At 37.1% G+C, this 14,189-nt stretch overlaps 1 protein-coding gene across 4 annotated transcripts in view; it reads left to right on the top strand.

The window, feature by feature from the left end:
• Window positions 1-2,272: 2,272 nt before the first annotated feature.
• Window positions 2,273-14,189, top strand: part of snx13 (sorting nexin 13) — a 24,226-nt gene continuing 12,309 nt past the window's right edge. The window contains exons 1-4 of one of the 4 annotated variants that reach the window (XM_015018062.1): window positions 2,273-2,448; window positions 12,421-12,533; window positions 12,649-12,751; window positions 12,908-12,997. In XM_015018062.1, coding sequence (XP_014873548.1) covers window positions 2,437-2,448; window positions 12,421-12,533; window positions 12,649-12,751; window positions 12,908-12,997 — 318 coding nt within the window. In that variant the 5' untranslated portion in view covers window positions 2,273-2,436. Of the gene's footprint in view, window positions 2,449-2,694; window positions 2,811-10,278; window positions 10,300-12,420; window positions 12,534-12,648; window positions 12,752-12,907; window positions 12,998-14,189 lie in introns of those variants that run through there. The other 3 variants (XM_015018060.1, XM_015018061.1, XM_015018063.1) reach the window with 3 other exon arrangements.

Genomic DNA, 14,189 nt, shown 5'->3' with positions numbered 1-14,189 from the left:
TTCTGCATTTTCAACTGTGTATGCATGTAGTTCAAAGTCTAAACTTACATTTTTAATAAAATAAATAACTTTTTCAATATACACTTTGCTTTATTACGTTGGGTTTTGTGGTTGGAGTTTGGGAAAATACTGTTGCTCTTAAAAAATAGACTGTTGCTGCATTTAAATACATGCCGACTATGTGCTGTTTGTAGACATTGACCCCAAGTGGCTAAAACACAGCACTGCACGTTTGGAGGAGTGGGTTTAACTGGAACTTGTTTTCAGAACTGCCAAAAAAAAAAAAAAGAAAAAGAAAAAAACTAATTATCAAAACCTTTTGAAAATGTTTAGAGGTGTTAAATATTGGGCTGTTGTATTTTTTTCTTTTTCATTAATGCTGCTTCAAGAGCAAGTCTGATATAATGCACAGGTTAATCAGAAAGTTTCTTTTTATTTTCTTTCTTCCTTAAAATTTCATTTTATTTCTTATTTGCGAAAAGTACAAATACTTGATCTAGATTTACAGAAACAGAAACCACAACCAGCTCATCACATGCCTTTCCCCTGGTAAATCATAAAACTTGGGTGTAAAGTCTACCCTTCATATCTTGGGTTGAGTGTTGCATATGAATGAGAACTTAGCTCTGTTGAGATAAAGAAAAGTCATGCAAGATCCAAGAAACATGAGAGATGAGCGACTCTTTCCTTTGTGTGAATCTGGACATTAAACGAATGGACAGCTTTTTGTGTGCACTGCGCTCTATTGTCCATGCAGGAGGCAGAGGGCTTATATTTCTTCTGCCATTGCTGCAGTGTGGCGTGGCTCAGACTCTCTCAGCTATAAAACAGGTACAAATGCCAACGACAACATTATTTATCTCTGTTGCAGCTATCAATATTTTTCAGTGGTCCTGTTCTCCACCTCTTTATGTCGAGTTTCTGTTCATTCTTGTATGAGAGGCAGTTTACAGTGTAGCTCAGCTTCAAGAAGGCCCTCCAGGTCAATAGATTACTCATTAAGATCAGGTCTGTGTTGGATTCCCTGGTGAACCAAATAATCCAACTGGAAATTTTTTGTTTGTTCTCTCAGAAGAAATGTAGGAGATTTTCAAGCTTTTTGTCAGTTTTGCTAAATTGTACATAAAGAAACAAATTTGTCTTGTTTTCAGGGTTTAGTTGAATCTAAAACACTTCGGTAAAGTGGCTGAAAAACAAGTCCTAAAGCTCACTTCTATATCACCATGCTGACATATGATGTTTTATGCTAAGTTAGGAATGTATGTATGTAAATGAGCAATGTTTTTTTTTTTTAATTTGTTTTGTTTTTTCATTTTAAGTGGCTACTTTGGAAAAAAACAAAACAAAACAAACAACAACAACAAAACACATTAAAAACTGCAATTGGCTAAAGTTCCAGTGAGTCCAAACCCAAATTCTGTTGGGTATGTAAGACCATTGCCGGCTCTAACATCCATCTTGTTTACATTATTTATTATCAATTACTCTAAAGTACCACCATAATAATTTTTAGACAGACTCAAAACAATTTTTTTTTCAGTGTGCATACATTATAGTTTGTGATTTTATTTATTTAATGAGCAATGAGCAAATCATACTTTGGGAAATTGGCTTTATTGGATTAACGAACCCTCCTCTATGTGTTTTAAGTATAAAAAAAAAACACTTAAAACAATAACACTTTTTACACATAAATCTGGGTCAAAAGCTGCTTATTTAAAAAGGTGCATTTTTGAAGTGATACAAGACATAACATTTATATTATATTTACATTTCATTGTAACGTGGGAGCAGTAACAATAGGCTTTTACTTAATTTCTTCACCTTTTAATGAAAAAATATACTAGGTTGAAAATTACTGGATGGTGAAATTATTTCAACATACGCTATTGCAATATTGTATACATAAACAAATTATGATGCACTAAGAATAGAGCAAAACAAATTCCTACACAAAGTAGATGCATGTAAGCAAATATATAAGCCATAAAAAGATAACAGTGTATGAGTCAGGGAGCCGAGTACAAATCTTAATACAAATTCCAAAATAGGGCTTGCTAACAGTTTTATATGGTCTTGGTTATAGTTTGACTCTGTGCGTACAGAACTTGCCAAATAGTATATAGATTTGAATTATTCCAGCAATGATACAATGTATTTCTGTTACCAAGTATAACTTCATTAGTAGTGTTTTTTATTTAGGTCAGTCATGATTAGCGATACTTTCTGCGTCATCGTCTTCTAGCCAATGGCGCAACGACGTCCTGAGACGACGCTCTACAGACGTAAACCTTGCCAACATGGCGACGCTCCGAAGAGAGTACGGAGGTTTGGAGTAACGACCGCTTTCTAGCTGCGAAAAATAACCTGAACGCCGGCTAATACGATGTGGTGGGGTTAGCCGGAGCCACGACGCGCACAGCTTTTTTTTAGAACATGTTTGCAGAGGTAAGCTGGCGCCGGTGAAACTAAGGCGTGTGTCGTTACGGTAGTTTGTTTTTAAGCGGTGTATATGGCTGGTTAGCTCGGAGCGGCTAGCGCCTCGGCGTCAGTCCCCCCGCAGGTAAACACAGAGCCCGGACAGACATGGAGAGAACGGCACGCTGGTCTTCCAGAGAGGCTGTCAGCTATAAGTGGCTGTCAACCACGGATTACACAGATAACTCTGCGTTAATACAAAAGGCTTAAGATATTCGACCTGTCAACACTGCGCTGGAATTAGCTGGACACAGGCAATGTCGGTAATATGCGTTTAGATTATGTTTAAGGTCCCTCTTCAGCAAATTTCTACATTTCTACAGCAGGCACAGGTGAGCTAGGCGTTAGCTGTGTTCCAGTTCTTGGGAAGCTTAAAAGAAAGTCAGTTTGTTGCTGAACAAACTCTGGTTATAATACATGTAGTCGGCAAATTATTGTTGACATTTGTACGTTTATCTTGGAGGAATGATTGCTTCATTGGAATCCATTAAAACGTATTTATTAGCTAAAAGAAAATGGCCTAAAATAGAGTGACTCGAAAGTTTTCAAGTGACTTGAGTGAGCTATTGTTCAGTAAGTGTCGAGATTTTTCTGCCTGACGTGTAATTACATGTGTTTTGCTGCAATTCTCACATGATCTACACTCATTCTCGATCTGGGAGATACCAGAAAAAAAAGACAAAAAAAAAACACTCAAGTTGTAGGTGATGTCATGTGCAGGTATTCGAACCAATTCAGTCCTTCCTGTGTCTACCTGGCACTGCTTTTGGTAGTTTAATGAATAAGTTAGGTGTTAAACTTTATCTCCAAGGCTTAGATGTTGCAGCCATAGTTTTGTCAGTGGCTTTTTACAGCTGGCTAAACCTCATTAAGCCGTCTTAATCAAAAGCTTGCTCGACATTGAGGCCAGTTTGCTGTCACATCAGGCCTACTTTTCAAATGGCAGGCCTGCCTTTCTCTTAATTTAAGGTTGGGTAGCCTGCTAGACAACCTGGACACTTCCAAGGAGGAAAAGGCCTGATCAGACTTGTTTTTATGTATTCACAAGAGTGGCTATGCCATGCAGAAGCTAAATGTGGGTGCTATGTTTAGGCAAGGGTGAGATTTTCACGATATAAGCTTAAGAAGTAAATATGCAGACACTTAGATTAAAATGTATAACATGATGTAATTTTTTTTTTTAGTAGCTGTTTTTTTTTTCTTCTTTATTGTAGTTTGCCAAATAAACTTTTTAAAAAGCACAATAAGATATAGTAAATTTTAAAGTCAGTGATATGCGTTGAGGTTTCCTGTCCATCCGAAATTTTTTGCGACTGGAAATCAATTTCAGATAACCCAAATTGTCTCTCTTATAAGTCAGCGAAAAAACAGTAGCCTTCTTTCAGCCAGCTGACCGGCAGCAACAAGTGGTAGAGAAGTAGCTCTTTGCTCTACATTTACTTTATGTGGTCTGTCATTAAATAGACTTTAAACTTTAGCAGCAAGACGATGGAAAGCATTTACAATTTTGAGATATTAACTTTTTAAAACCTTAAAGCCTCTTACCATGTGCCAAAATAAAACTTGTCACTTGGCAAGGACATGTCAGATAAGTGCTTACAATGTGTGCCATGATGTAATTATTTTTATCTAACACGTAAAAGCTATAATTTTCCAACAGCTGCTGTAACTAATTCATTATTGCAGTTGTGATAAAATTATTTGTAACATTTATTTGAACAAAGCAAAAATGTAGAATTAACAACCACTACTTTTTGTAATAATTTGCAAGCAAATGTGCTTGTTGTGCAGACTGCCATCAATTTTTGAAAAACCTCAAGAGAACCAGGTAGAACAAAATGGACATGAAATATAGTTTGGAAAATATCTCACTTTCTGTCTGTAATGCATTTACAAGTACTGGTTGAAAAAAAAAAACTTTCTTCCTATATAAGGAAAGAAAATGTAAATTTCTCTTATTTAATTAAAGACAAGCATCTCCACTGAGGCATATACAATTAATATGTAATTGTTGATGTTTTTCAGTTCAAGTTAAGAAAAGATTGTGGATGAAGTATGGGGAATCTACCAGTTTTTTTTTTTAGTTTTTTTTATTTCTGAAATAAAAGCTTAATGGAAAATGTGTTGCGTAGACTGAAACTAAAGCTTTAATGTAGACCTTAATTAGCTCACTGCTGGCTTATTGACAGCTTCCACCAAAACCACTAAATCCACACAACTTATAACATTTAAAGCATTCTGAAACTCTCTCAGAAATTCTGACAAAATCTTTTGCAGTAGTGTACTGATGGTCTGAATGTTCTCATTTTGAGGCCCCGCAGCAAACTGTGGGGTCACATGATTTATTAAAGATGTGTGTTGGTGCCACAGTGTTGTGTTTGAAGAGTTTAATGATGCTGTGAGCTTTCTGAGTCTGTCTCTCCTCTGTGGTCTCTTAAAGACCCCAAACTGCCTGCTGAAGCACATAATAATAATAATAATAATAATAATAATAATAATAAAAAACATAACACCATCTTCTCTATATTTCTTTATTTATATTACACCAAGATCAAACATATTATTCCCTTTCAGAAGTGCGTAACCAGTATATCTGTAATTCTTGTCTTTAGTATCTCCTCTCTCATGCTGAAAGCTGTGCCATGGGCTTTCTTTTGGTCCAGATAGTTGTCATTCTGTAACTAATACATTGATTTATTGAACTGCAGAACTAGAACCTACTCCGACTAGTTTGTGTGTTTTTTTTATAGTACATTTTCTTTCAGCTGCCTCCTGCTACTGATTGTCAACCAGGCAAACATTTGAATTCTTTGACGTCCATCCTTGCAGGTTGCTCCTTTAGATTTTAGAACCAAGTTCAGTGATATGTTTCAATGGCCATTGCGAATTGTGTTTTTTTTTTTTTTTTAACCTTCAAAACATCCCATGTTTTTTAATTTTAAGTTAGAGATGGTTAGTAATATCTATTTGTTTTACTAGTTGTTGGCATGTCACGTTCTTGGACTGTGTTCAGTGGTTTCACTTTCAAAGTCGCACGCATCCGTCTACCTGGATACATTTTTGGAGTAAAGCCAGTCTGAGTCCCGCTTTTCCTGAGGCTCTGTCATTTCTATTCTTATTCGACGACTTAGTTGTGAAAGACACGACATTTGACGATCTTGAAGATGCATGTTTTGATGCAGCTTCCTACTGTTTTAGTGTGTGAGAACATATCTGCAATTGAGTGCTGAAGTTTATCCATAGATCTACCTCTGTTATAGTCTCTTAAAGCTGATTATAACAACTTCAACTCTTCTCGAAAGTCTACTGCTTTTAGGAGTGTGGTGATTTTTGGCCATTATTCTAGAAACCTGTTTGTGATTTAAGACACAAATGTTGGACATGAAGCACTAGCTCCTTTAGTATCTGCTTTGACCTATCGCAAAGGTGTTGTATTGGGTTGAGGTCAGGACTCTGTGCAAGGGGGGAAGCATGAAGTTGTCCTTAATGTCTTGCTATGGTGACACTTTGAATTCCTTTTTCTGCACCAATTAGGGCACAGGTGTCAAACTCCAGTCCTGGAGGGCCACCGCCCTGCAACTTTTAGGTGTGCCTCAGCTGCACCACACCTGAATAGAATAATTAGGTCATTATCAAGGCTCTGGAGAACTTATCTACCCAAGAAGGAGGTAATTAAGCCATTTCATTCCAGTGTTTTGTACCTGTGGCCCATAAAGAACATATCTCTATTCATATCCAGTTAAGTAGAATCCATATCGGTCGAAATTCAGATCATATACTTCAAATACAATCAGACCATATCATTGGATTCAATCGTAAACCATATAAATACCTGTGAAGATGAAAAACATGGCTCCGGTCGCCTGAAGAGAAGCAGTTCTGTGGGAGATGAAGGTGACATTCAGTGATGAATCACAGATCTACTTTTGGCGAGGAGAGGAGATGAGTTGGGGACTTTTGTTTGGCGCAGGATGAATAACACACACGCAGAAAAACCGGCGAAACATTTCCAAATACGCCGATGAAGATGGGTGTTTCTTCTCCGGTAAGAGCAGTCGTTGCATCAGTTGCATTTGCGTGATTGTTGAAATAATTTTAAAATAATAGTAGCTATGTAATTATATATATATATATAAAAAAATAAGTACATTTTCAGGAGTCAAATCGATTTTGCCAAAGATTAAAATGTTTGTTCTGCAGAAAAGATGCTTCACTTCAATGTCAAGACCAGTAAACAGACTGGACATCGATCTGTTTAAAGATTTGTGGTGGAAATTGAATAGGCATTAATCTTATGGCAATGTTCTGTGTTGCATAGCAGATATGTGAACAGCTACATGAGAGAATTGGAACCTGACTGACGAAGATTATTGTTAAATGTTTGGAAAGTTCAAGGTATTGTTAAAAAAAACACCTTTAAGAGAAAACAAGTACTGATATTATGTTATTAGTACTATACTTTTTCCCTTTAATTTATTTTAAAGTATGTCATATTTTTCCAGTGTATTGTATAATGAGCTGTTAAAGAACAATGTTAAGCATATCTAGAGTTTCATATATTTTGCCTGATGCTATGCTGTTTGTTTTTGTTTGTTTTTTTCTGGTCACTTTCAGATGATGAAATACCCTGCTGGAGATTTTTAGCTGGCCTATGCAGGAAAAAAAAATACTTTTAAGGCTGAACAACTCGGTTAGATTTCATCAAAGCTGTTTTGTTGCAAGTAAAAGTATTACAGCCCCACAGTTTAGTCATAAATGTGTAGTTCCTTTTCAATATGAGGAAATCATCTACTGTTCATGTTCAACTGAAGTTTTTTTAAGTTGCAGATTGACAAGACGTCTACAGCTAAATGGAGATTTTCAAAAGGAGTTAGACATTGAAAAGAGTTGTCGGAATATTTGTAAAACAATTTTCAGTTTTCGTGACAGCTGGACCGTGAAACTGCCTCGTTTTCTTTTAGAAATAGACCATAATTTGGTGATTTATGTATTTATTTGTTGTTGTTGTGAGGGTCGTTTTTGGGTCGCACCAACATAGGTGTGACAGTCACCCTGTCACACTTCTTCTTCCTCTCCAGCACTACCTGAGGCTTTTCCACAGGCAGAGTTTGGTGACCTAAGGCAACCTTTAACCCAAACCCTGGTCAGAGTTACAGCTATTTGTAGACTCACACGTGTCGCATAAATAGAAATCCGTCATAAAATAGACAGTCTGTTACGTGTAGCTGTTTATGTACAGATATAAATGGACGGGTTTGAATTTACACTGTATGAATTACAAAGTAGCCCTGAGGTAGTAATAAGAGGATTTGAATTCCAATAATTAATTAATTGAAATTGTTAAATTACTACATGGTATCCATTTGCAAATGGCTGTTTTGTTGTATCCTTTTAAATTTGTAGTTATAGAAAATGACATTATTCATCACATTATGATATAGATTAATGTAATTTTGATTTAATGGTGTAATGAGAACTGTTTTGCAGTTATTGTAAGAAACTTTGTTCATGGTGCATATCGCCATTGAAATATTGTGTCACTTTTTTGTGTGTGTGTTTTTAAACATGGGTTGTGTTAGGATTTGGCCTGATATTGTGTTTTGTGTGTGTGTGAGTGTGTGTGTGTGTGTGTCCTGATGGGCCCTGGGTGTTAATCTCCGGAACAGGTGCTTCATGTTTAAAACCTTGTGTAAGCTTTAATGACTCAGGAGTGTCAGCTACCATCTCCAGAGTCCAGCCTCCTCGGTCAGTCTCGTCTCACAACACTTCTGATATTTCAGTGTTGATCAAAGCCACAGAGCTGATTTCTGTTTGATTCAGTTTTTTTTTTATAATTAAAAAAAATCTGCAGAGGAAAGCATGGCCAGCATGTATTCAGTCTGCCTGACCACGTATAGTTGCAATTTTATCAGAAAGTCTTTTGAGGGTTGTCTCTATCACTTTTGCTCATTTATGCCTCTTCTTTATTTTTTCAAAAATAATTCAAGCACAGTCAGATATGATCGAGAGCATTTGTAAATATCAATTATCAAGCTGTGCCACAGAAATTGAATCTGGAATTTGACATGATTCTGCTTCGATTTAACACATTATATTATTACTTTTGCAAGACACTGCTTATATCCAATTGCAGAAGGAGGAAAACTGATGCTACTTTATTGCAGAAAGCAAAAAAAAAAAAAATATCTGGCAACCATCACTATATTTGGTCTAAACATTGTTTGGAATGCTGTTTACAGATAATTTGCTAGCACTAGCTGGCTTCCTCGTGTTCTGAAAACCTACTTATCGACCCTGTCTTTGGCTTCTCAGAATGCTGTGGTTGTATCTGCAAAGAATCATTCGTCAGCTTTGCCGTTTCACGTTAATGTGGCCAACAGTTGATTAAAGGTCTTTTTATGAAAAGGAACAGCAGATAATTGTTTTTCTGTATTATTTGGGGCAGACTCTTTGAATTTGGCTTCTGATTGGCTATTCAGAAAAATCCATATGAGCGTGTATTTAAATAAGAGAAGAGTGCCAAACCTACCTTCCTCCAAGATGACCTATATTACAACTGCAGTATTTTCTTTTTTGTAGGTACTCACAATCTAAATATACGTTTTGCTTAACATTATGGAATATGAATCTCTTTGCTGGATATAGATTTATGTTGTGTTGTAATTTTAGAGACGTTTGACACTGTAATTTCCAATTTGATATAAAATATGGGGGATAATTCTGTGTCTTCTGGTTCAGTAAAACATCAAACTGGTGATTAGTTCATACTAGTTGCATTTGATTGTCGGAAGTGCATTGCGATTTGTTTAATAAGCTTAAGGTGTTCTCCAGGTAATTTCTTTTAGCACAACACAAATATAAATGAACAAGAAAAATAAAATAAAATGAAGTTTAGACAAATATAAGGATGTCAAAAATATTTGAGCTGAGTGGTGAAAGCACTCATTCATACCTTGTGTTCCAGTTGACATTGTTTGAGGATAAAACCTACCTTGTTATCTCAGTGTGATATATAAATGGGTTGTGGACTTTTTTTTTTTTTTTTTTTTTTTAATCGGCATCCCCAAAAATTGTGTCACTCCGTTTGTTCTTGTTAATTTTGTTCAAAGTATGGCAAAAATGATGATTGTTGGAACGTTATAAAGTCGTATGAGTGTACAAACCAGCCAGCATCTGTCACATCTCCTGATGACAAAGCACTACCTTTCTGCTTCCTGTATCAATTCCGGTTTTTGCTCAAACATCCTAATACTTGAAGATTAAAACAGTCAGTCCTGTTATCTGTAGAATAAACATTATGTAGAAAGAAACGCAGAACGTAGTTGACACAGGAACAAACAGTGGCGTATCTCTGTGCTGTCAACTGCCCTGGCTGTTATCCAGAAATTTTGTTCACAATTGTTTCATTTAGTCTGATTACAGTAAATGACGATGAACAACAATCGTTCTCAGTGGATTCCTGTTAGATTTGTAGTCATAAAGGACAGAGTTGAAGGGCTTGCTTTTAGTACCACTTCCTGTTGGTTCATGTGTCGGTTTAAGATGCGTCCATCTCATCCCACATAAGATTCTGTTGCAACATACCATTGTACGCTGCTCAGTCATCTCCACTTTCCCTTTGCCGTGGCCCATATGTGTACTGCTGCACCTCCTCGTGTGTTCAAACGGCAGTAATAGATTTCTCTCAGTGGCTCTTGGTCTGACTTAGGAGAAAATCAATGCTGTGCTTCTCCTCTTAAAACTTTATGGCACAAAGCCATTTGGGTGGAAGTGTTTACAGCTGGGTTTTCTTCCACTTTGCCGCTGCCCCTGCTGATGACCGTAAGCGCTTGTTTTTCTGTCTCTGTGTCCTTCTCAAATGTTTGTTCACTTGTTCTTAAAGTAATATTCCAAAATGTTTTTCCTTTGGTGCAAAATAACGCAAAATAGTGAAAAGAAGTCCATGGTGGTCGGATGAGGCCTTTGAATGTAGAGATGTGACTTTTTTTGCCCAAATAAATGGTACACATAGACATATTTGACTCTTGTCTAATTTTATGGCTATAGCCTGTTCAGTCACTTTGACCACTGGATCCATAAAGATCAATTATGCAAAAGTGAAAGTCTGAATCAATGGTTGCTTTTGCTTTCATAGACTGATGCTACATGTCTAATGTCTGAAAGGCCTTTTGTATTATAAAGGGACTTCAGCAACCAGCTGAAATGTAGATCTCAAGCTTGCTTAACCTCCTTGACCACTCCCAGAAAGGAAGCAACATTATTGTGAGAGAGATATTTTTATTTTATTCTTGTAGTTCTCACTTTCCTCATATTACAAGTTCTTACTATTTAAGATGATCAAAGTTTGTCGCAAGTTATAAATTCTTCAAATAGCACTGCATTGCGTTGCTTCATACGCAATTGTAATGATTTTGGTCAGTCTTGTTTCTCTTCCCAGCTTTGTTCTTTGTGACTTTATGACTTGCGATGCAGCCAGTAGTCTTAACGAGTTCAGTCTTTTTGTACAAAATTAAAAAAATGTATGTCCAAAATTGTTGAATTTCCAGCAGCACTCTCTTCTGTTAATTTATGTTGTGAAATTTATTATATGCCTAGTAAATACATTCCAATCCAGATCACCCTGTTTTTAAAGAATATAGTTTTCCTTCAGGACGGAGATATTTTCAACCAGCAGCAGTAATTTATCTGGCCCATGATTCTAAATGTGACACAGTTTCCAGCTTATATTATGCGTGTCACTCGACGGGCCGCAGCCGTCTTCCAGAACAATGGGTCAGTGTCCTGAGGAAGCTGCGTGTGCTCTTGTCGGGTCCATCAGCCTAGCTTCTCATCTGGAAAATGTAGGTCAGGTGAAGATCATCGTCGTGTCGGCCAGTGACTTCACACTCAGACAGAGAGAGAGAGAGAGAGAGAAAGCCTTTGCAGGTTAAAATTTGACAGGTATTTTTACTTTCTGGCGATTCAACTCGAGTCCAAGCACGTGTCCTTCCTTTATGTAACAATATCCTGTGATCATGTGTTTCCCAAGGTTATCGTAACAAAACAAAACAAAAAACAGCTATGGTTACTGGTGTTAAAGTTTTGTTTCATGTGCTGGGTGCTCCAACAATCCCAAGGAGTGATGTCCTTGCGCAAGTGGATGAGATATTGGTTAAAAACCAGAACTTTGTTTCCTGGAATGACAATAACAGGAAAAATATTGGAAGTCACACACATAATCGCGTTTTTTTTTTTTTTTTCCTGCTTCTCCCAAACAGTACAAACAATACAAACTCTCATACACAGTAAATAGAAATATTGACTTTTTATCATATTTTTCTTGATAAGTTTAAATATTTGTTGAGGTTTTCAGAAAGTGTCTGCAGCTTACTTTGACCCCAATGAAACAAGAGAGGACTTGTGCTCCGCTGTCTGCTCGAAAACTGTCTCGTTTTAATAAGCAGAATCAGGTCAGCGATCGTAACATCCAGGAGATGGATTGAAATATGTCGACATCACATGTTTTGAGATTTTCCGCTATATTGGCAAAGGTGCAAATCAATTCTAAACATTACATAGCATTTGTGCAAAACAAATGACATGTAACGCCTAAGAAAGAATGCATGAATGAATCATCAGTTACTGACGGAAATTGAATAAAAAAAAAAGTCACATTTTCCTTCCACAGAAAACACAACTTAAGCAATTATGTTGGGTTGTTAAAGATGTAACTTCAAAACTCTTCCTCTATGAGCACAATACTTCAAAACAATGTTTGGTGTCGGACGATTCCTTTTGCGAGTCGTGATTGGTGTGAATGTCGGTGAACATTCAGTCTGTGAAGACTGGATTAAACAGGGGGTGTCCAAAATGTGATTGGAAACAGTCTAGTTTGGCTTCTTGCCTATTTAAGCACAAGCAAGTGTAAAGTGTTAATAATTTTTGTTCCTTTCTGTCTTCTAGGCCAGTCTGTCCATCTGGGGATGGGGGGGTCTTGGAGTTGTGCTGTTCTTTGTAACCTTTGGACCTTTTGCCATATTCTACCTGGCCTTCTATGTCTTTTGCTTCATTGGAGGGTGAGTTACGTGACCTGAATTCTGCTTTAAAACTTTGCAGAAAGTCTCCCTAACGTGTGTTTTTTTGTTGTTGTTTTGTTTTGTTTTTTTGCCCCTGTTGATTTCTGGTTTTCAGTGGCTTTGCAGTCACTTTGCTTTATGGAAAGATAAACTCAGAGAAACACCTGGAAAAATGCGAACACTCTTATTTGCCACCCACGCAAATTGGTATACCCAAGGTAAGAACCGTACCATAAACACACCCGGGTCCATATTTTAACCTCTCCTGAACAAACACATCGATCGCTCATTAATCAAATTATTTTGCTGATAAGGCGGGCTGGCCGCTTACTTCCTCTCACCTCTCTCTCGTTTTGGCTCGCCGACTCTTTCAGACACTGGATGACATTAAACTGGAGGTAAAGCCAATAAAGATTGACAGGAGACTGACTGGATCCAGTTTCATCGATGAGCCACTACAACAGGTGCGTTGTAGTCTTTCTTTGTGTTTCCAGCACCACATCCTGCTAATTTGGCACCTGTGTTTGTTTTGTTTCCTCTTTTTATTGCCTTTTCGCAATAACGATAATGAAACCCATAACTGTTGGGGAAAGCTTTTACACCCGTCGTTTAAATCAAATGGTAACTTGTTGAAAGGCCTCGGGAGAAGGGGCGTAGCCATCAAACAATGTCAAAGACAAAAAACAAATGATCTTTATTGTTGTTTGTCTTTCAGTAATATTTAAGCTAGTATTCTGAAGCCTCGACGTCAACACGTGGCCTTTTCCATCTTTGTGCTTTGAAGGGAGTGTTGAATATAACTAAGAACCGGACTAAGTGAGCACACCCATACAAATTCTGAACCACGAATAGGCGGGGGTCCATTGTGTCGTCTTGACGAGCAATGTGAGCAGTCTGTTTAAAAAAAAAAAAAAAGTGCAGCTAAGCAGGAAAAGTTGCCTATCTAACGTCAGACATGCACAACAGGATTTCAAGATGAAATCACACTTCTTCATATTTGTGACTTAGAATAATCTCTTATGCTTTACCAGGCGAAGTCTAATAAAACTAATGATAAGAACAACAAACTGAAAGTAATTGTATTCATAACTCATAGTGATGCAGCGGCAGACTGACTAGATGGCTCACATTAGATGAGCATTCATTAGATTTTTGGGGACAAAAAGGTGCACATGAATATGCAAACTTTCCAAAAAGATCCCAAGTTGGGATTTAAAGTCGAGATGTTCTTGCTTTATTTATTTATTTATTTATTTTTAATCATCGTTAGCATCTTATTCGGTATATTGGGAAAAAGAGCTGATCCTATTAAAATGTGATGAAAAGGGGAAGTGGAGCTTTAAGTTTTGCTTCACCAAAGCAATTAGTAACATGTGCCTCCAGCAAAAAGTAATGACTGTTGCGCTGCAGACACATTTTCAGTCGCCTGGTGATTACCTTTGTAAATACAGACGGGGAAACTGAACCAAGCAGTTTCTGTTTGGTCATCTTCTCACTTCTTTTTCTTTTTGCACACTGTCCTGTGGTTGCATTACTCGGATTTTGGAAACAAAATTGCAGCATGTGGGTCCTCAGTTTGTCTCTGACAAGTGCAGACAAAGCAGTTAGTGATGGTCAGATGACAATGACTGGACTATCAATGTATCGCTGGGCCTT

The sequence above is a fragment of the Poecilia latipinna genome, unplaced genomic scaffold (assembly GCF_001443285.1).
Source record: "Poecilia latipinna isolate Pla-1442-1.1 unplaced genomic scaffold, P_latipinna-1.0 Scaffold2224, whole genome shotgun sequence".
NCBI lineage: Eukaryota > Metazoa > Chordata > Actinopteri > Cyprinodontiformes > Poeciliidae > Poecilia > Poecilia latipinna.
The sequence above is the reverse complement of the archived record's forward strand: the minus strand, read 5'-3'. Positions and strand labels throughout refer to the sequence as shown.